The following is a 23,077-nucleotide window of genomic DNA, read 5'->3' as shown; positions in this document are numbered from 1 at the left end:
GAGTGTTGTGATTTTTTTCCATATATTATTTAATTTAAACTTTATAATACAAATTTCTTAGAGGAGAAAGTTGAAAACCACATACTAAGTTATACAGTTAGTAAGTGGTAGAACTCATTGTTAACACTAACAGTTGGAAAACTGCTACCCTTTCAAATATACTAATTGCTTTTCTCCTCAATTTTCATAATTGTAAAAAGGAATTGAGATCTGTTCTATCATCATAGCTATTAATTCCTCTTATTGAGATTATAAAGAAGTATTCTATGTCCATTGGAAATATGCGATATTTAAGGCAGGTGTGGGAGCCTTAAAAGATTACTCTAAAGCAAAATCATCTAATTGACAAGCTCTACCAGAGAATCCAGAGCTCCAGCTGGCCCATGTGGGACCATTCTTTATGAAGAATGGGCAATCATTGCCAGCAGTTATTTGAGCAAAGTCATTAATTTGGTAGAAATAGAATGAGACAAATAAATGGAAGCAAAGGACCTAAAATGAAATGGATGATTTAGACAAGAAAAGGAGAAACTCAGAAAATTAGAAACTTAAAAATCTAGAACAATAATAAATTCTATTTTGTGTCCTCAGACAGTTAACATACACATACACAGTCTCTCTCTCTCAAACACACATGCACACATACAGACATACACACACACACACACACACACACACACACACACACACACACACACTTCTACCTATTCAGTGAATGAGCATTTGCTTAATATTAATATCACTCTTACTATAAGGTGTGGAAGTAGAATGAATAAAGAAGTTTTTTCTCTTGTGTATAAGAGGATTAGATATGAAAATTCAGCAAAAGAAAGAAATGTAAAAATTGAAAGTAAAATTACTATGTTGAAACAAATTAATAAAAAATTGCGAGAAAAACTATATTTCTTTCAGATTGAGAGGAAAATTAAGATAGAATAAAACAACCTATCCTGATGACTTAATATTCTCATACTAAAGATTTCACTGAGGAAACAGTGCACACGTGTTGGAAGCAAATAAATATACTAACAGAGACGTAAATTCCAGAACTGAAGGGTAATCATTAAGTGCTAAACAGAATATATTTTCAAAACTGTCAATATGTACATTATATTTATTATGAAATTTCAAAATAAAAATATTCAATATTCAGGTATTACTTTCATGAGAAGTTAATATTCCTAAGTTTGGAGCATACAACAGTTTTCTAGAGGCAATGGAATTTAATACCCAACTAAACTATTAGCTAATTGTGTGACCACATTAAAGGAATAGTTTTAGATATTTAATGTCTCTTGATTTTGAAAGGAGATAATGAATCCTGTTATCTAATAACAAAAGGGATTATATCCTGAAAGAAAAGCCAAGGGATTCAAAGACTGCAAGTACAACCCAGAAGAATGATAAAGAAAATCACAGGGTAAAGCGACCAGAAACTTATCTAATTGAAGGGCAAGATTGAAGACTTCAGAATATATGAGTTGAACATGGTGATGCCTGCTTAGCAAGAGCAGAGCCCCAAATTCAAATCTCAGAAGAAAAGAATGAAGTTAGAAGTTAGAAATTTAGGAAGAGAAGGAAGGTGCTAGAGTGGAAGGGAGACGAAGGAAAGGAAGAAGGGAGTGAAAGAAAAAATAAGGGAGGGTAGAAAGGAGGAAAGTAAAGGAGGGGAAGAAAGGAAAGGAAAGGAAAGAAAGGGAGAGCAAGAGTGAGAAAGAGAGAGAAAGGGAGAGAGAGTGAGAGAGAGAGGATGGAGGGCATTAAGACCAACAATTTTTGACTGTTTGTTTGGAAAGGAGAAGAGCCAGCTAAATGAGGATTAGTGTTACTGTGTCAAATGGGCATCCATTACAGCAGAAATATAATGTGTTGCCTAAGAAAAATCAAGAGATCATAATACTGAAGGTGAAGAAGGCATTGATAAGGGAAGTTTTGATAGACCAGTCTGCATCTGCGATAACAAATGAGCCTACTTCTAGAAAAACTGTAAATACAATCCATTTAAAGTGGCACTCCTAGGGAGCAAAGCTAAGGTGAGGCTGAAAACAACACTTTTTATACATTCCTGAGGTATTTCATTGAATTTTCAACTCTTGACATTATAATGTGAAAAATATAACACAGTATTTTCAGTTCTTATGGATGCTGTCTAGCTAATTGCTAGATAAGTAATAGAGATAAAAATATTTTTAAAATCTTTCTCTTATTTTGATATAGAAAATATTAGTAGCTCTTAAATTAAAAAAATAAGCACTATTCATTTGTTATCTTTTTAAAAACTGTGTTTCAAAGTCGTTCTTGTTCTTGGATGTCAGTGCTATTATTTGAAAGCTTGTATAATCTGGCTGAAATTACAGAGCTATTATTTTGAAACTTAAGTAGAAGTTATGTACAAATGTACAAACAAACTTATCACCTTAAAAAATCTCTCTTGATGATAATTTACAAATTACATTGATTTAAACTTTTTTCCAATGAGATGTTCAATGTAATAAACTCATCTATTTGAAAATATTTGTCAGCCCTTGGCAATGTGAATACACTTGGAGAGCTCTTTAGAACTCATTGCTTTCGGCAAAGCTGCAAGGATTGCTAAACTCCTCCAAGTTATTAATAGTTTTTCCTATTGAGCAATCATCCCGAATTACCTGCTGCATCCCAAATGACTGCATCCCATGTACCCTTCTCACATGTCACTTTATTATTTATTTCCTTTTCTTTTTTTATCTTTAAGTAGTTGTACAAAGGAGTTGCCATTTAACAAAGTAGTTCATGACTATAATACCTCTTGATCAATGTCACCCTTTTTAACATTGCCATCCATCCCGCCCCACCACTCCTTCCCTTTCCCTCACTTGTCTTAATTTTGTAGAATACACATTAAATGATTGACTGCGTTTGATCCTTCTCTTCATTGGTCTACTCCTTTCCTCTTTCCCACCCCTTTCAAGTACCTGATTTCTTATTCAGATTTCCTTCCTTCCTTCCTTCCTTCCTTCCTTCCTTCCTTCCTTCCTTCCTTTCTTCCTTCCTTCCTTCCTTCCTTCCTCTCTCTCTCTCTCTCTCTCTCCTCCTTCCTTCCTTCCTTCTTCTTCTTCTTCTTCTTCTTCTTCTTTTTGTTGGTCCTGGGGCTTGAAGCCTGGGCGCTATCCCTCAGCTCTTCAGCTTAAGGCTAGCACTCTACCACTTGAGCCACAGCACTACTTCCAGTTTTTTCTGTTTATGTGGTGCTGAGGAATCGAACCCAAGGCATCATGCATGCAAGGCAAGCACTCTACCACTGAGCCACCTTCCCAGCCCCCCTCCCCCACACTGTTCAAATATCTGCTTCCTGGTTTTTATTTTGTTGAACTTTTACTTTTTCTAAGGAATTACACTGTTTGAATTATTCCTTGAATTTATCATATTTCAGTTCATATATTTGTATATACTTGCAATTTAACGAATTTAATGGAAGCCTCATCAATGGACTATTTCCAGATCTAGAGTCTCACCAGTGCCATCACATTTGGCCAGTTCTCCATGACTCCAAAAGTAGATAAGTAGATTTTCATCTTTGTGCAAGAACTGAGGTTTCAACTCAGGGCCTTGAACCCTTACTTTGCTTTTTCACTTAAGGATAGTGCTCTGCCACTTGAGCCACCCCTCCACTGCTGTTTTTTTTTTTTTTTTTTTTTTTTGCTGATTATTGGATATAAGAGTTTCATGGATTTTTCTACCAGGGCTGGCTTTGAACTGTGATCCTCATATCTCAACTTCCTGTGTAGCAAGGATTACAGGCATGTGCCTCCAGTGCCTAGCAAAAATAGGTTTTGAAGAGAGGCTTTGTTATTTAATTGAGACTGTGTGATATCAAGCAATTCTTTTCACATATGGGGCTTTGTGGACATGTCGCAGATAGTTGCTCCAAAGTCCTCAAAGCATTGAATTTCCTGCTAGCATTGTGATGCTCCATGAAGGCTAGTTGAATTCAGAGCTCCGTCCCTTCAACCTTTGGTGGTAACAGTGTACAAAAGAATAAGCACTTTGCAGAGGGGTAATGGCCCTGCAGAGTCATTCTTAGGTCTCAAGAGACACAATCATTAGAACCAAACTATGAAGTAGGGCTCTGCAATGTGGGCCTTGTGTCTGACACAGAGGTCAGAGTTTAAGGAATTTGATCCTTTTTATTTTTTTTTTGCCAAATGTACTGCAGATTAAGACCTTTATACCCTATTCTAAATACTTCTTTACTTTGAAAGCTTTGAGTGATTTTGCTTGGAGAAATTAACCAGTTAGCCATTAATTTAATTTTATGTAAGTAATTTATTAACACATAATCATTATTTTATGTGGTATTTCTTAACACTAAAAATAATGACTATATTTTTTCCCTAATCCTTTGCCTTAACTATAATAAGAAATCAGACTAATGTACTGGCTAGATTCTTTAAAAAGTTGGATTACTGCCTTTTATTCCATTGAAAATAAAAGTCAGTGAAAGCCTTCAGAAAGGTTCATAGTTAAAATTGAAACAAACCCAAGAAGTGACTATATTTGCATAACTTGATCTGTATTTGGAAACAAAAATTCTACTGAAGACAACAATGGAAGCTTATCAAATCAGAATTTCACATAAATTTTCCATAGCGCTACTAATGAATACTGACTCATTGGTCAGCTATAGTGAGGATTAAACATAGCTCTGAGGTAGGAAAGGCAGGCACCAAAGTGTGTTCAGTGGTTCTGCACATTGTATAGAATCTGTGTTAGGTGTCTAGTTGCTCTGCTGCTTTCTGACACCAATTCTAAGGCAATTCTGAAGTTTACTCAATATTTACTATTTTGATTGCAGCCAAATCTGCCACTGTATTTAAAGGACTCATTTGCCACAGCCACGAAAAACATCAACTTTATGTAATTTTAGTATTATTTGGACTACATTAGTTTTTATATGTCTTAAAATGGCAAGTAACTGACAACTGAACCTTTTAACAAAATAACAATCTTAACGAGTTCTTTAACAATCAAACAATGAGTTCTAAGATAAAATGGAAAGTTCTAGTATGTTGTTCTATGAAGTTAACCCTGTAAAGGGTTAAATGCCCTTTTCATGTTATGTCTAAGTATCCTCATTTATACAAATGAGAAAGCTGAGGCTCAGAGAGATCCCTGATTTGTTCAATGTCATTTACTTGATCTCCCAGTGAATGTTAGAATCATGATATGAATTCCAACTCATAATGTCATGAAGCATATTTTCTCTTCTATTGGCTAGGATGTTCAGGAATTTCTCTTCCATATATCTTTCATCACACACATATGTATGTATACTATATATATGTATGTATATATTTAGTAAAAGTATCTCCTCCCTTCATTTTAGACAAAGCTTCTAACCCTCCAGATGTCCATATCTATGTATATGTTCTCCTGAAACGAGTTTGCCTTTGACTATCTACTTAGCAGTAGTTTAGACTATGATGTGAACAAGCAGGAAACATAATCCAAATCAGGTCATATATAAGAATGAAAAGGGCTATTGCTAATGAGTAGGGTGTGAGATCAGGTATAAACTAGTATGTTTAGGGATGGAGCATGTGGTTATTCTAAAAGGCCAGCTGCATGGGTATCAATTCTGCGCTCTTGGTCCAAAATTCAAGATTCTTGGAGTTCCGAAATTTGAGGCCATCTCTATTTTTCAAGGTTCATTTTTTTTCTAGATGAGTCTATTTTCCTCTGTTGTAGATCAGTAAATTTAATAAACAACATGAAATGGATAAAATATCCTACCATTTGATATGGAGACAGCCTCATTCACTTATCACAGTTACAGTACTGAATAAAATGTTCTGTACCTTTAATGAGTCCTTTTTCTTGCAGCGTTTTCAGGGAAGGTCTTCGGGTAATAAACTTCTTTAATCTGCTTTTAACTCTGTTTTTGTCGCTGGTATCAGAAGCACTGTGATGCAGTCTGAACACTGGAGATTAAAAATAAGTCAGAGACTTTCAGTAAATTTCTCTTTATGATTATTACATTATGCAAATGTAAATAGAAAACAGTAGTTATAGAACAACTACTTGAATTAATAGCTTAGGCCCATCTGTGTAGATGAGACATGTATATAAGATTTGCCCATATGAAAGTATTAGTCTGACTGCAAAACATTGCAAAAATTCTAAGAATGGAGTTAGCTCTATATATTCATAATTTATTTCACTTTCATTCCCTTTTATTTAAAATAATAACATTTATCTAGTTAATCTCTCCTTCCCATATCTAAACACAAAATTATGGTCTGAGTAAAGAAAAATTAATCTAAAAGAAGGACGTGGGGGTAGGATTTAGCCTTAATTTCAACTTATGCTATATACCATCCATAACTATTACATGCATGTTTGATGGTCCTGCTTGCACAAATAATTTTGTCAGTCTTTTATTTTCCGTGTTAACAAAAGATGATTTTTTTTCCTGAAGAAGTGTTTCTGGTGCTGTTTATTGATAAATTGTGACCATAAATTCTTGGAGAAAGTTTGAAATACAAGTTTGCTTCATTTTCTCCTGTCTTTATTAGTCCCTTATCTTCAGTTTCCTATGGTTTATTTTCAAAGTCATGTATGTGTCAAGTTCATTCTTGTATAAAAATTTGTTGAATGTTGACTACTGCAAAGGTTGTACAATAAAAGCTGTGAATTACATGATGAATATAAAACATAAAGTCTTATTTATTAACTATAGAATCTAACCACATGCAAAGTATTTTAATAACTACATATAGTAATTTATTTTGTCTGTAAGACAAGAAATAGATATTACCCAGGTCATAATTATACGTGTTTTAACTGTTGGAAGAGCTGGCGATTTGAAATAATTTATTAGCTAGTTTTCCTTTTTAAAATTTATTTTTGATGCCCCTATTGGATCTTGAACTCAAGGCTTCATGCTCTTGCCAGCTTTTTTTTTGCAGAAGGCTGGCTCTCTACCACTTAACCCACATCTCCATTTCTGGATTTTTGCTGGTTAATTGGAGATATGTGTCTCTTGGATTTATCAGCTGGGGCTGACTTCAAAGTTAGGTACTCAGATCAGTCTCCTAACTCTGATAATAGGCATGAGCAATTGATGCCCAGTAGTACCATTAAAAAAATAGGTTTACTTTTCAAAATTTGCCTTGTTTAGAGAGTGAGAAAACTTCAGAATTGGTTAAGGGTAGTTTTGCATCCCTTGGAAAACAAAGCAAATTGAGTAAACTTTAATTTTCAAGATAAGGAGATAAGATACTATGTATGGTTAGGGAAGGCAGAAGACCATCCTGCCCGCTAGCTGTGAGAAGGGTGAAGTTCTTTGCATTAAAGTAAATTCAAATTCTATTCTCTTCAATTTACATATATTTATCATCTTTTTTAAAAATCAGAAAGTTTTGACTGAAACATATGACTAGGTGCTATATTTAATTGAGATGATGCATCTTACTTAAAAAGCCCACAGGAAGCCGGGCACCTGTAATCCTAGCTACTCAGGAGGCTGAGATCTGAGGATCGTGGTTCAAAGCCAGCCTGGGCAGGAAAGTCTGTGAAACTCTTATCTACAATAAAGCACTAGAAAAATGGAAGTGGCACTGTGGCTCAAGCAGTAGAGCTCTCGCCTTGAGCTGAAGCGCGCCAGGACAGCACCCAAGCTCTGAGTTCAAGCCCAACGACCGACCAAAAAAAAAAAAAAAAGACCACAGGACCTTATTTTGCTTTAAACAAGCACAACTCCTGATAAAGGGTAGACAAATTTTTTTGTTGTAGAAGGCTATTTTGTGCAGGCTGTTGTGGATGGTCTTTTATTTTATCTCTGTTTTCTCCAGTCTCTTATCAAACAATATGACAATAGCACCCCTTTCTTAAATGTGACAATCAAAATCATCCCTATACACTTCCTAATGGGAAATGTAAATATGTTTGCTATTGAATATTGCTGCCTAAACTCATCGGAAAATATATAGGATCTGCTTAAGTTCTTTCTTGGTGGCAAATGGTCTATTGGAACAGAGAAAATGTAGACCACTGAATAAAACAAAGCTAAACCTACAAATATCATTTTTTACATATGCATAAATACAGGTGTACAAACTATCATAAATGATTAAATGAATTGGTAATAACAGTACAATTATTTTATAGTAAGGGATATGAATGAGTCCACAGCTTGAAAATATTGAGATTCACTTCTATCTATAGACCAAGGCCTCTTAGCTACTGTGTTTGGAGGAGTTTATTGTGTAGCAACTCAGCACTCAGGGTAATAAAGCAGAAGCAGGGCATTTGAGTCCCCAGAGTAGTTGTGTATGCTTTGACTATGCTTTCACTCTTTCCCACATAAATATTACCAGTTCTTATGGGAAGTTCAACTTCAATAGTTTGCAAAGCTCTGCTTTGCCCCTGTGATAGCCAATATGGGAGCCACTAATGGCTTGGGGTCTTTGAGCACTTGGAATACATATTCTGTGATATGTCAAACTGATAAGGCTTTGAATAGCCTCAGTTGAAAGAAACATTATTAGGTAGTGGTGCTGTGGCTCAAGTGGTAGAGAACTAGCCTTGAGCTGAAGAGCTGAGGGACAGCACCCAGGCCCAGAGTACAAGCCCCAGTCATGGAGCTAATCATTTCCTAACCATTTGTTAGGAAATGAAAAGACTTGGAAAAAATTGTATTAAGTGAAGTAAACCAGGACCAAAAAAACATAGGTCCCATGGTTTCCCTTATTTACAACAACCAGTGTATGTCTAGGACAAGCAAAAAGGTCAAAAGCTATGTACATATGACCATATAAAGTGATGGTAAGCAAAATGAACCCCAAGATAGGAACACAAGAGGTTTTATCTTTCTTGCTTTTTTTTTTTTAATGGACGTATAATGTACCACGTGATTTTTTTTTTGTTTCTTTTGTATGTTCCTCCCCCATGGAATAACCCGTTTTCACTGTATTTGATTCTGGTGCCCTGCATCTTGTATATGCAGTTTTCTAATTTGGGTAGGAGAAGGGAAATAACAAAATGCTGAAATATGGGTACAGGTAGCAATGAGATATACAAGATACTGTGTTGAAAATATTGAAAATGAGTTTTACAACTTTGGGGGCGGGGGCAGAGGGAGGAGTTGGGGAGGTAGGAAGGCAAGTAATGGTAGGGGAAAAACAAAGGAGGAGGTAACAAAGTTTGATAGGAAATGCAGTCATTACCTTACTCATGTAACTGTAACCCTCTGTACACTATTTTTACAATAAAAATATATACACAAAAGAAACATTAAAATTAATTAATACATTTTAACTTAGTTTATATAAAGGTGACTATTAAAAGTTTTACATTGCACAATATGTTTCTGACAGTGCTGCTAGTTAATACAAAATACATTGTTTACTTATTACATGAGTAAGTGTTGTGACAGCATGCACATGAGATCAAGGAATCTTTATGACATGATTGACCACAGGTCATTTTGGAGACATGGAGAATGTCTTCAAAACCCAAGCAGGTAAAAATTGCTTTTACAAGACCACAAACTTGCAGGAAGTAGCTGTTTCAAAACAGTTATTCTGTGTGTCTTAATATACTGTGCCTACATACTATCCTGTCAGCTTTAATTATACGGTGAAGTATTATAAGGAGCACCAGTGGTAGATGATCTACTTTAACTTATATTGTATTCTTTTTTTTTAATTTAATTTAATTTTATTTGTGAACATACTGTACAGAGGAGTTACAGTTACATGGGCAGGATAATGAGTACATTTCTTACCAAGCATTGCAGCCTCCTCCTTTGTTTACCCTTCACATCCCTTCCCAGCCTCCCCCCTCCCCCCCTAATCCCAATCCTTCTCCTTCCCCCCCTTCCCCCCTCCCCCCCCCCTCCCCGCACCAACGTTGTAAGCCAGGCCCAAAGAAACGTAGGTCCCATGGTTTCCCTTATTTGTAATATCTAGTATATTGTATTCTAACTCTACAGACTTGGCTCTGGTGTTTCGGGGTAAAGGAACACAATGTTTTCAAAACATGATCATGGGAAATTTTGTTCTTTTTGGAATTACATGAGATAATCCATTTATACATTTGCAGGTAACATTTTTCATTTCTGGTCACCCTCAAGGTGACTATTTTCTATAACAGAATGTTAAGAAAAATGCCAGGTCAGAAAATGCCAGGTCAAACAACATCTGCCATTTTAGAACTAGTAAATTTGATGTGATTAGAAAGTTGCAAATCAAAACAGATGCAATAGAAATGATAGATTATAAAAATAATTATGTAGTAAGCTATAGTTTTGAAACTTCCTAGGTATTCTAGTGTTAGTATTCTTTCTTTTTTTTCTTTCAGGTCATGGAGCCTGAACTCTGGCCTGGGCGCTGTCCTTCAGCTCTTCAGCTCAAGGCTAGCACTCTACCACTTGAGCCACAGCACCACTTTAGGCTTTTTTTTTTGTTTATGTGGTGCTGAGGAATCGAACCCAGGGCCTCATGCATGCAAGGCAAGCACTCTAGCACTGAGCTACCTTCCCACCCCCACGTATTCTTAATTATGTATAATTATAAAATTATGTGTGTATTATATTCTTTTCAATACCACCATTTGCCTTGACATGTCAGAAAGTCTGTAAGTTGTATTGGCTTTTCAAAGGAAATGGAAATATGTTTCCAAATGCTTTATTGTGTTTCCTTCTCTCACTTCCTGAGAAACTTGTAGTCTTGTACATAATCACAGTTTTTAATACACCCAAAATGTCCCCAAAGTTGCCTGGAATGATGATTTTCCTGGAGACAGTCTAGAGCATCAATTTCTATTTCCTGAGCTATAAATACTTGTCCTCAGATGACAAACCAAATTACAAGGCCTTTGCCATCATCCATTCTGCTCATTTTGTTCTAAGAAGAGGTATGCAGAAGTTAAAGTCAATAGATGACTATAATATATGACATCCTATTTATTAACCAAATAACTGGAAAGCACTATAAATACAAAATTAAAATGTAAGAGATGCATGGTTATAGAGCAAAGTTCTTTACCAGGTCCCTGAAAATGGCAGTAACAGTCTTGGAATATTGTGGTTTACAAATCTGATTTTAAAAGCCAAACTTATAAAACAGTTTACGCTTTTCTGTTGTCAAGGGAGAAAAACTTGCCAAATTGTTCATTTTAAGTAAATACAACATAACCAATTAAGGAAAGCAAAATTTAAACACATGCCTATGATAATCAGGACATAGTTTGCTTCTGATTTCACTACTGATTTTAACAGAAGTGTTCCTTCCAGTTTCCCACAGCACCGAAGTGACCCCACACATACTTTTAGAAACTTGTAATCACACAGTGCAAATAAAAGGACACTTTACTGGAAAATACACAGTGTGGTACAATAATCCATCATTTATGAAAAATAGAATTCAGCCTTTTTTTTTCCTCAGAGAATCAACTATTTTTTGAGGGTGAAACTTCCTGCAGTTTAAAGATTTATGTTAAGCCAATGAGCAGTTTTTTTTCCAGTCGCACTTAAACTTTTTTTTTATTATTTGACAATGGAAAGAGCTGAGAGAGATATGGATTTAAATTCTAAAGCATTTAATCTGACTTACATAGGAGACCAGAGGAATCCCACTTAATTCTACATATTTTTATCTTCACAAGCAGTTAACCTAATTATACTAGCTTTCCAGGTTTGTTAGTTAACTTAACTTCTTTTATGTTTTCCAATTATTTTTTTCCTACTGATGGATGATCTTTTCTTTCAAGCCCAAATGAAAAGAATATTTTTCTAAGATGAATAATCTTGAATAATAATATGCAATTTAAGTCTCAACATACAGGGCAAAGGCATTAACTTTAAGCAACATTCTTAACCAGTTGAGAGATTTAATTGTTGCTAAAGCTGGTCTCTTAGCAGAGAGGCCTTAGGATCCTGGGATTTTCAGATGTTAGGATAGTGAGCTTTCTAAGATGATCTTTAGGAAATTGCTTTACATAAGAGAAAAAACATTAGCTCAAAACAGGTTTCATACCTGAGAGACAATATGGTGTTAACATCACTTCTGGAGATGGTAATGCGTATTGTAAAGAGAATACTTCACATATTGATTTTTCCCACAGTAGTAATAAGTGGGGCGATTCTACAGTTTTGATGATGGTCTCTTATTACCATTCTATTAAGAATATGGGAACCACAAAAGAAAACCCCCAAATCTTTCACAGTTTGGATAACAAGATCCAGGATTGTACATCTGCCAGAACTTTCTTACTGGAGACCTTATTTTGAAAAATCTTCTTTTCCTGCCAAATTGCTGTTCTTGAAGTATTCCCTTGATACAATTACATGTTGTTGTTATTATTATTTTTAAATTTGGAAGTTCTGGGAGAGCTAACATTTCAGAAATGATGCTAAAGGATAGTGGAGTCACTGCTATTCAGAAATGCCTTCCCAACCAACTTTCTAGGCTACTTGTTCTTTAGTGGTGAATTTTTATATCAGGATCAGCATTGGGTGTAGGTAGATAGTTTTGTATAAGTTAAAAGTATTCAGACCTTCAATGAAATTTCAAGAGGACATCAAGACAGAAGTGGCAGCACTCACTTCATGCAATCGTTTTACCACACTGCATTCCCAGAAAAAGGGAACCAGAAAAAGCAAAATGACAGCATAGGGTTATGTCAAGCTCTTTATCCCCAGAGATCCCAAAACCTATCCCAAACCATCGAAAACATTATATAATAATGTATGGATTTGTCTGCACTCATATTTTCCAATGCAACTTTCTCATACTTGGAGACTGTCTTACCAGTCTCTAAATTACTGAAAGAAGAGCATCTTATCCAAAGTACACTGGAAAGAAGAGTAAAGTTAACTAAATATTTTTTTCGGCATTTGCCTGATTCTTTTCAGGGCCTACATGCTTGGGTTAATTCTTGGACTTTTAGTAAATACAGTAATAAACACTGCTTTGCTCTCTCCAGATGCTGATTTATAGCATGCAGAAATCTGCACATAACTCCTGGAGTCAGAGTGGACAAAAAGGGTAGGTTTGGTTTTAATATACTGTTGATCATTTAATCTCTCTCTCTCTCTCTCTCTCATCATGCTCAGTGTAAACAGAAGTCATCATTTTAACCCTTCAACTTATAGCCTAAGTTATTGAAACTTTAAGTAACTTACTCAAAACACAAATTATAGTTAAATCTGGAAATAATTGAAAGAGCGAATGCAGGGTGTTTTAACAGCATTACTTTATTTTAACCACTTAATTCCTGCTTAGACATTGCAGAAATACAAAACAGATGATTCACTTCATAACAGAAGGGTAAGCACACATTACATATTCAATGATTCATATTTATGTTATCTACCCATTTGTGGAGTAGTGAGAATTTGTATAATGAAAATGTTTACTTTTATAATAAATTATCTAGTTAAAGAGTCAAAGCTAGCCACATTTTATATTTTCAGTGCTAATAAAGAGCTGGCAAACTGGTATCATTCAGCCATATGGAAATTTCATGTTTACTATTCCCAGTAATAGATGCATCCATGTCTTCTACTTCTAATGCATTCATTTGTCTATGCTGCAGATTCTTCACTATCATGGAACTTTAATATTTTTATTCTGCTGCCAGTATGTTCTTTATCATAACATTTAGCATAGTTTTGAGTTGCATACTTTCTAAGAAAGTGATGATGATTTCATTACTTTGCTACTAATATTGAGCATATCACCATAATATGTGATTCACCTTCCATTGCAGTTTTCTTTTTATGATCCAAAAACAAAAATATCTTTGCATCAGAGGTTAAAGGTTAAAAGTGCATTGTTTAGGTCTGGGAATGTAGCTTAGTGGTAGAGTGTTTTCCTAGCATGCATGATACCTTGGGTTCGATTCCTAAGTATCACATAAACAGAAAAAGACGGAAGTGGCACTGTGGCTCAAGTGGTAGAGTGCTAGCCATGAACCTGCCCCAGGATTGGAAAAAAAAGTCTACTGAATTTTTAAAAAAACAAAGACAAGAAAAGAAAAATATACCTCAATAGCAAAAATGAATCAAATGAAAGATTCCTTTTACGAAAGTGAAACAATCAGTTACAGTGTATGAGACAAATATTCAGATCATTAAATCATTCTTCTATTCAATAGGTATTTCATCTTGGTTTCTTAGGACTTGGTGGAGTGTCATTAAACCTGTCACTTAGAGCTGCTCAAAACTTTGATAGATTTGCTAATAAAGTAAATAGCTACTGTGCTAGGGCAGTGGCTGATTTTTACAGCCAAATTCCTAAATAATTTCCTAAAATAAAAGAAAAAAAAGGCATAGAATTCTATTATATATATATATATATATATATATATGTATATGTATATATCACATTTTCTTGATCCATTCATCTACTGAGGGGCATCTGGGTTGGTTCCATATCTCAACTATGGTAAATAATGCTGCAATAAACATAGTTGTCCTGGAATTCTGTGCCTCCATCAGAAAGAATGACATTGCCCTATTTGTTAGGAAATGGAAAGACTTGGAAAAAAATTATATTAAGTGAAGTAAGCCAGGCCCAAAGAAACGTAGGTCCATGGTTTCCCTTATTTGCAATAACTAGTATATGTCTGGGACAAGTAGAAAAGGTCAAAAGCTATGTACATATGACCAGATAAAATGAAGTTAAAAAAATGAACCCCAAGATAGGGACACAAGTGGCTTTTTTCTTTCTTGCTATTGTTTCTAACATATTTATAAGGTACCATGTGATTTTTTTTTGTTGCTTTGTATGTTCCTCTCCCAGGGTATAACCCTTATTTTCACTGTATTTGAGGTTGGTATAATTTGGGGAGGTGAAGGGAAAAACAAAATGTTTAAATAGGGATACAGGTTAACCAATTGTAACAAAGAGATGTATAATACACTATGTTGAAAAACAAACTTTACAATTTAGGTGGCAGGGAGAGTGTAGTTGTGGAGGTGGGAGGGAAGGGATGGTAGGGGAAAAACAAAGGAGGAGGCAACAATGCTTGATAAGAAATGCACTCATTATCTTGCTCATGTTACTGTAACCCCTCTGTACAGTATTTTCACAATAAAAAAAAACTTAGTAAGTAAAAAAAGAACAGAAAAAAGAAAAAGAAAAAAATAACATTGGACATTAATCCAGAAAAAGGGCATGATGAAGAGAAACATATTTCCCTCGAGGAAAGTTGATATATAAAGTATAGGAATGGGTACCCTTATGACAGAAAACAGGGCACAGCCAAATCAACCAAGAATAGGCTATATGATATGAACTTCAGTTCATGAACAGAGAAAAACTCCCAAACTACAGAGCTGTAGGCATGGCAAACAAACTGTAAACATAAGACCATAGCAGAATTCTAGGAAATTAATACTCAGATTTCTATGAAAAAATAAGTAAACTTGGCGAATGAATTAAAATTTACATTTTAAAGTAATATATATTTCAATGATGACATACTGAGACTTAGACTCTAGACTAGTCTTAGTAGTGTTTGAATTGGGTAATATTTAAATCTACTCTCTGTGTATACATTTATACTGAGGCCTATGAAAGAATATAAGGCATGCATATTTGTGTTGTATACTTGTGAAAATGTATTAAGATGCATTACCAGTAGCTGTTGGAGTAGAATAACAAGTGAGGACTTTGAAGGTTTTCCTTTATATCTTTAAATTGAACATATCTTTAAATTGACATAAAACACAAGACAGAACTGAAAAATATATGTGACAGATATTTTGGGAAATGACTTAAAGCCAAATAATAAATGTTGATTTTTGACTATAAGAAAAGTACAAGATATATTTGTAAACAATTACATGTTTTTAACATTCATATATAGATATTATATATTTAATGTAGTTATCCTAACATTAGACTTATTCTTGATAATGGGTAACATTTTTGGGTACTTCTTTTATGTTAAGAAAGTTACCAAGTTACTTATTTATATATATATATATATATATATATATACATATATATATATGTATATATATATTGCTTGGTATATATATATATATATATATATATATATATCACTTAATCCTTATAGCCATTAATATTACTATTCTTTAGATTTGAATGTGAGTTCAGAGGGGTTACAGCATGTTGCACATAAGTGACAGAGTCAGACCTCAAAGCTGTCTGATTCTTGCTCCAATGTCCTGCATCTCCATTTGTTCAGCTGTCAAATATCAGAAGACAGAGAGTCCCTTCTTTACCTCCAGTACTTCCAAAGGAAGGTCTTACATCATCTACTTTGCATGGACTGCTTATGGAGAGTTTAGCTTGGGGGCAAGTGTCATTGTTTCCCTGAGAGATGTGAGCTGCCTTAGATGAGAGTAGTGAATCATGGGTCAGCAATGGAGTGGAGGTCTGAGGGGTGTCTGAATTGCCAGTGAGAAGGGGTAGAAGAGATATCTGATAGTGCTGAGTGATCAGTCCCAGGAACAGGAATTGAGTTCCGTTGCAAGGTTACATGCTCAGCTGACAGTGAACACCTCACTATGCTCCCACTTGCTCTATGTTACAAGACCAAGAAAAGAACTCAGAAGTAGAGTGGAAGGTGGAATTGAAGCTCCCTTTAAAATATCATTACTCAATTTCTCAATTTCACTCCATCTATCACATAATATTTTCCAGAGACAAAAGTATACTTAGACCATAAGTGCACAAGAGCTCTTTTCTCATCCAAACTGAGGAATTCTGCTCTTCTCTCAGAATTCAGTGGCTTATTCCTGGTTGCTTCACAAGACCCATGAGTAAAAATTAAGGTCAGCACTTAAGGGGAATCAGATAAAAACTGTGGATATGGCTTCCTTCCAAAGGCTAATGGCTTTCTTTAAAAACATGTGTTCTGTTCTCTCCTAGGCATTTTTCTTCTTTTGAACTCAGAACCTCTTACTTGATCAGTTTCTTGCTTACATGGAGCTCTATCACTTGACCCACACCTCCAGCCCAGATTGTCTAGTTAATTGAAGAGTGAAAGTCTCTAGGATTTTTGCCCAGAGTGTCCTTGAACCAGACCTTAGCCTCTTGAGTAGGTAAGATTATAGAGAGGCATGAGCTGTTGGCACTTGTCTTTCACTCTTTATTTTCCGTTTATTTTTAAATTGTGAAAATACCATACAGAGGGGTTATAGTTACATGAGCAAGGTAATGAGTACATTTCTTATCCAGCATTGTTGCCTCGTCCTTTGTTTCTCCTTCCCATCCCTTCCCATCATCCGCCCCCCCCCCCCCCACAAAATTGTAAAGTTCTTTTTTCGACATAATGACTTGTACATCTCATTGTTGCAATGGATCCACCTGTATCCCTATTTAAACAATTTGTTTTTTCCCTTCCCCTCCACAAATTATACCAACATCAAACACAGGAAAATGGGTTATACCCTGGGGGAGGGACATACAAAGCAACAAAGAAATCATCTTATAAATACGTTAGAAACAATAGCAAGAAAGAAAAAACATTTGGATACTTATCTTGGGGTTCATTTCACCTAACATCAACTTATTTGACCATTTCTGCTTGTCTCAGACATATACTAGTTATTGCAAATAAGGGAAACCATGGGACCTATAAGATACACTTTCGATTGTAAATTTTAACTCATCCTATAACATGGATGAGTTGATTACATAGCTTATTCAAGCTATGTAATTTTCCTTTGCTTTTGCATCTTCATCTGATTAACAGAGATAATATCCCCAGAAATAGTTACTGTGTATGTTAAATGCCATCATTTAGTTTCTGTATTTTGTTATGATAGGTTTTGTAGTTAAGATTATGATTGATATCTTGTATCATTATCACAAAGCAATGATCAACAAGTAAACATGTGTTATAAGCAGCACCATTCTTAAATCTATCCCAATTCCTCTTTTTCAACGTCCATTGAGCCCATACTACATATTTTACATACTTGATTACACCCTTAGTTGTTGCATATACATACACACACATGCATACACAAAAATATGTGCATATTTTCACATATGGATATATTTTTAAATGGATGATTGTCTTTAGTTTAAGAAAGAAGAAAGAAAAAAATCCTTCTATACAATCCCAAATATTACCTGTGATTAATTTCTGCCAGGTAGAGCATATTTTGAGACTTTGAGCATGTGTTAAAATCATTGGGTTTTGAAGAACTATCCATTAAAGGCTTTCTGAACTGTGACAATGGATATTGGCAGTGCTTGTCAGACTAAACCATTATTGATTGGCTCACATCATGTGTATAGCAAAACCAATTTCTTTCAAGTGCTTCTTCCTAACTGAAATACATTATTGCAGCCTTCCTCTCTGTTTATTATATCACCCAAACTCTTCGCATGTAACACTCCAGCAAAAAGGTTTCACAATGAACATGGCAGAAAACTACAACACAGGGAGAAGGGAAGGTACTTAGCAATCCAAATGCTCTTGTTCTGTAAGTTGCTGTTTCTTCTAAAAATATTGATTCCTGGTAGAATCTTTGTTTTTATTTCACAATCCTGTTGAATAGAGACAGATCATGGACTAGCAGAGCTTTGCTATTATTTAATGACCCTGTGACTCTCATGGTTTCTACTCGTGACAGAAACTATTTTAAGTGTGTCTATGTTTAAGTTGTGGGAAAGAAAGTGTTTATGTTGGGTCAATGCTCTCCTGTCCATAAACATACACACAGCCACACACACACACACACACACACACACACACACACACACACACACACACACACACACACACACACACACTCAGAGGAATATGTCTTTTTCCAAACTTTAGAATATTTTCTTCTCTGAATGATTTAGTCCACCTTGGGGCATATGTTATATACTGTACTGTGAATCTGAATTTTCACTGCACCTTTTTTCTAAGACAGCTCATTTCTTATTAAAGGAAGAATCTTCCATAACAGTAATTTTTCTCCATGAATGGGAAAATTCCATATATATATATGTATGTGTGTGTGTGTATATATAGTAGAAAATATCATTAAACAAAATCCAAAAACATCCTCTCCACAAGTATTGAATAATCCTACTCCATGCATCCTGTGCCTATTGCATGCACTAGGAGTAACCTCGAACCCAGGGAAACTTCGGTCCTAGTCTTTACACTTCAAGAAACTTACAGTTGGGCGCAGGTGAATGCCTGCAGGAAAGGCAGGGCATTCTTAGACGCTCAGTGTAATTTCCAGGGTATCCCTAACATGGCCACCCCTCTAAAAATGATGCTTAAAGCTCAGATGACTTCCTCTGATGGTGAAAACAGACTAGATTATTTATGTACTCTGCAAACAATTTAATTAAATCTGGTATGGTGATGCCAATTTTTTCTTAGTCTAAACAAGCCTGAAAATATGCAATAAGCAACAACAAAAATTGCTAAGAAGACTGACAAATTCTAGTCAAGTAAAACTGTCATCCTTCAAAGCTCCTTCTTAAGCCACAGAGATCCAAGGTTACTTGAACATTAGATGCAGATTTATCCTAAGACTACTTTTGAGTCTGTTCTGCTCCATATTAAGGTACAGAGGAATGGCCCACACTCAGCGCCCCGTGCTGTTTCTACTTCACCCCTTTGTAGTGGCCTTCTCATCCCACATTCTCTATCTATGAAGCAGGCACCTGGCCTTGGGCCCATACTCTTGGTTATGTTCGGCAGGGCATCCTGTGTCTTGAGGAATGGCGGGACTGCCAGTGGGACCCTTCCTTTCCTTTTCCAGGACATCAGAGATCAGCAAGAGTCAGCCCAGTGTCACTCTGTCTTTCAGAAAATGGTTTTGTTCGAAGCATCATTTTGAAGTAAGCATTAAGGTATTTGTTCCAAAATATGTGTGTGAAGTACTGATGCACTCCCCCACAGGAAGTGTATTGAAAATGCAAAGGGTGCGCCTAGCATATCTGAGGACCCAGTATGTCGTCTACGGCTAAGTGATCAGGGATAGTGGGATGGTTTGTCCTCACAAATGCTGACAGACAGCTGCAGTTTGCAGCTGGCGGGAGCTTATGCTCGCTAAACAAAGATCTAGCTGGAGCCTGGTGAATACTTGGCTGTATTGCAATGATCATAATTCATAACATACATTTCTAAAGGAGGAGAAAAAGCCTAAGAAAAGGCCCAAAAAGAGTCACATCATTTTGACACTGGATGTAGTCAGGATATAGACTATTTTATTTGTTGTCCATTGTGAAATCTCTCTGGGGTCACCATATCTGTGACAAATGAAACTGCTGTCTGTTTTGTAGCTACTATTTCAGATTAAATCTTCCTGCCATTAAAAAAAAATCATGACAGGAGTTTTACTGCCAAAACCTAAATGTTATCCCAAATATTTTATTTATTTACCTAAATGAGTTAATTGTAATCAAATTGCCAAGCCTCTGTGTGTGTGTGTGTGTGTGTGTGTGTGTGTGTGTGTGTGTGTGTGTGTGTGTGTGTTTGACCATCAGATAACCCCATTCTTGGGCACAGTTCTTGCTGGAATATCCAACATGTGAAATGTTAAATCTGGACTGAACTTAATCGAATGGAGTCTAAATACTCCAGTTTATAAGAAGAGGAAAAAGATACTCACAGTGTTTAAGTCACTTGCCCTAAGGCTAAATAGTGAGAAACAGAGTGAAGATTTAATCCAAATTTTGTAACCATCAAATCTGGGGTTTTGTTAGCGCCTCCTTACTTTTCTTGAATCCCTGATGTGCTTTATTAGAAATTCCTGAAGCTTGTCTCCAGAGGGGGCAATTCCATCGATTGGGGAGCCTAGTACGGACCCTATTTTCTTCCAAGAAAAAGGAATTTTGGATTTGAATTTAAATGCAACAATCATTGCCATCAATTAATTCTGTTTCTTTCTACATATTTACAATAGCAGAATTTTGAATGTAATATGGAAATATATTTAAATTTATATGCATAAATTGTGTAAAATAATATGAAAAATACATGCCCAAAGGGGGTGGAGAGTATTACAGTAGTCTTCCTTTTGACTTGTAACAAATGATCTTAACTGTTTTGCTATGATCCTTTTCTCTAACTTTTGGTAAACTGAAATCTGTAATAGATTATTATTACTGTTATTTGGGGTTTTCAGCCTCCTCTTTTCCCCTGGGGGAAGGGAACTCTCTTGCCTAATGCCAGGATACCCTTCCAGATGTGAAATCCCAAGAAGATTGCTCTGTGAGATATTCTTCCCATGTGTTTCTGACCAGGCGGCAAGGGCATATGGAGGCTATGGATGGGAAGTGCATTTTTGCCAACTTCCAACCCCTCAGACTTTTGGACTTATGAGCAGGGTATGATCATGGTCTTTTGCAAGCTTATTTACTCTTGACAAAATGCAACTTCTGGTCTTGGGAATAAAAAAATGTCTTTGGGTTTTAAAGACCACCACAGGCTTCTTGAGACACTAAGTACCTCTTACATAAAATAACACAACGATGATTTAAGACCTGAGGAACTCAAAATGCACAGATTAAATGACCTTTAAAATGCACATAGGTTTAGAATTGAGAGAAAAATGCACTTAGCAAAAAGGCATTTGGGATTTATTTCTGAAATATGGTTGGAAACATTAAAAAAAACTCAAAATGAGGCAACACACACACACTCTCTCTCTCACACACACACATCCTCCTTTTGACTTAAAGATTTCCTTTAAATAACACAACAGATGTAGTCATCAGCATTGATTCCAGCAGGGACACTGTGAATGGTGAGAAAGACACGGTAAGACTTGGGTAATAACAAGAGCTACTGTCATCGTTATCCCTTAATTCTTCAAACTGTCAAAGCAAACTAGAAATAGGAGAGAAATATTCTGGCAAGGTCTGACACCCTCCTCATTTTTTGTTAAGCAGTTCAGCTAGGAAATACTCACCCAGAACTATTTCCTTAAACTGGGCACCAGAAAACAAGTTTCTCTATTTGCATCCCATGGCATAGTAGAAAAAATTATGAAGTCCACCTGTGGACTTCATTATGAAAAACACTCCTGACAACACCAACAGGTGCTGGCTTGTGTAAGAAATAAGGAAAGGAGAGAGGGACAGAGTTGTGAATTGTGGGTGGGTTCTTGCAAAGGAAGTCCAACTTAGATTGCTGCATTAAGGAAATGGCCAAGGGAGAATTGTTCGGGGACATGTGACTGACAGAAGTTTTTCTTTTGTCAGTTTTGTGGCAACATCATGTAAACTACTGTTGGACTACATGCTACAGTTGAGGTTGAAGGCAGAGGGATATACATCCTCATGCTATACTTCTAGATTTGACAGTGCCAACTACATGCTCCTCAAGAACAGTAGTAGGTAATAGAAAATTGTCTAATAATGAGCTAGAGTCTGTGCTTCGATGTGCACTGGAAAGCAAACAGCTCTGTGTGTTGAGATATGATTTTGAATTTCACTTCTACAACTTAGCTAAGTTTTGATTTAACATCCCTGGATTTCAATTTCTTCATAGACATAACAGGGATTAAAAGATCTTGGTACAATGTTGCATGGATTAAAGTGCTTTGTACTTCCCTCTGTATCCCTTATTCTTTTTCTCCACCATCTCCAGCATATTATCATAATTTACAATTTGCACTCGACTCTATTAGGAGCCAACAATTAAACATTACAATATTACCAATATGAATAAAAAGAAAGTGATATTGATACTTTAGGAAACAAGGAATTAGTGTAGACAATTTGTTAAAACAATGTCAATGTAATACTATATCTATTTTGTATAAAGGAGCTCTAGGAACTGCTCATCAAGACAGCGTGTACTTTCTCATGCATATAATGCATCCCAATTCTCAAACTGCCTGAATGTGTACTAATTGCGATTGTGATGGCGACAAATAGATTGGTGCTATAAATCTACCCAGGTGAATACATGGTGAGGATTAGTATAACCACTTCTAGAAATAGTAGTTTTAAAATGCATAAAATATTTAATTTTATACTTTAAGATTTAAGTCCTGTATCTACTCAAAGAGAAATAGCTGTACACTTGTTTTGATAATAATAGCACCAAAGTTAGTTACTATATATATAAAGATAAATGTTATCCTAATGGTATC

The 23,077-nt window shown here is 35.6% G+C and overlaps 1 protein-coding gene across 3 annotated transcripts in view; it reads right to left on the bottom strand.

Moving 5' to 3' along the window:
- Arhgap15 (Rho GTPase activating protein 15) overlaps positions 1-23,077 on the bottom strand; it is a 655,060-nt gene that overhangs the window by 275,844 nt on the left and 356,139 nt on the right. For all 3 annotated transcript variants that reach the window (XM_042683470.1, XM_042683473.1, XM_042683471.1), the window contains exon 9: positions 5,838-5,960. In XM_042683470.1, coding sequence (XP_042539404.1) covers positions 5,838-5,960 — 123 coding nt within the window. The remainder of the gene's footprint in view (positions 1-5,837; positions 5,961-23,077) is intronic.

The sequence above is a fragment of the Dipodomys spectabilis genome, unplaced genomic scaffold (genome assembly GCF_019054845.1).
Source record: "Dipodomys spectabilis isolate Male_0828 unplaced genomic scaffold, ASM1905484v1 ptg000081l, whole genome shotgun sequence".
Classification (NCBI taxonomy): Eukaryota; Metazoa; Chordata; class Mammalia; order Rodentia; family Heteromyidae; genus Dipodomys; species Dipodomys spectabilis.
Note: the sequence above shows the minus strand (reverse complement) of the source record. Positions and strands in the feature narration are given on the sequence as shown.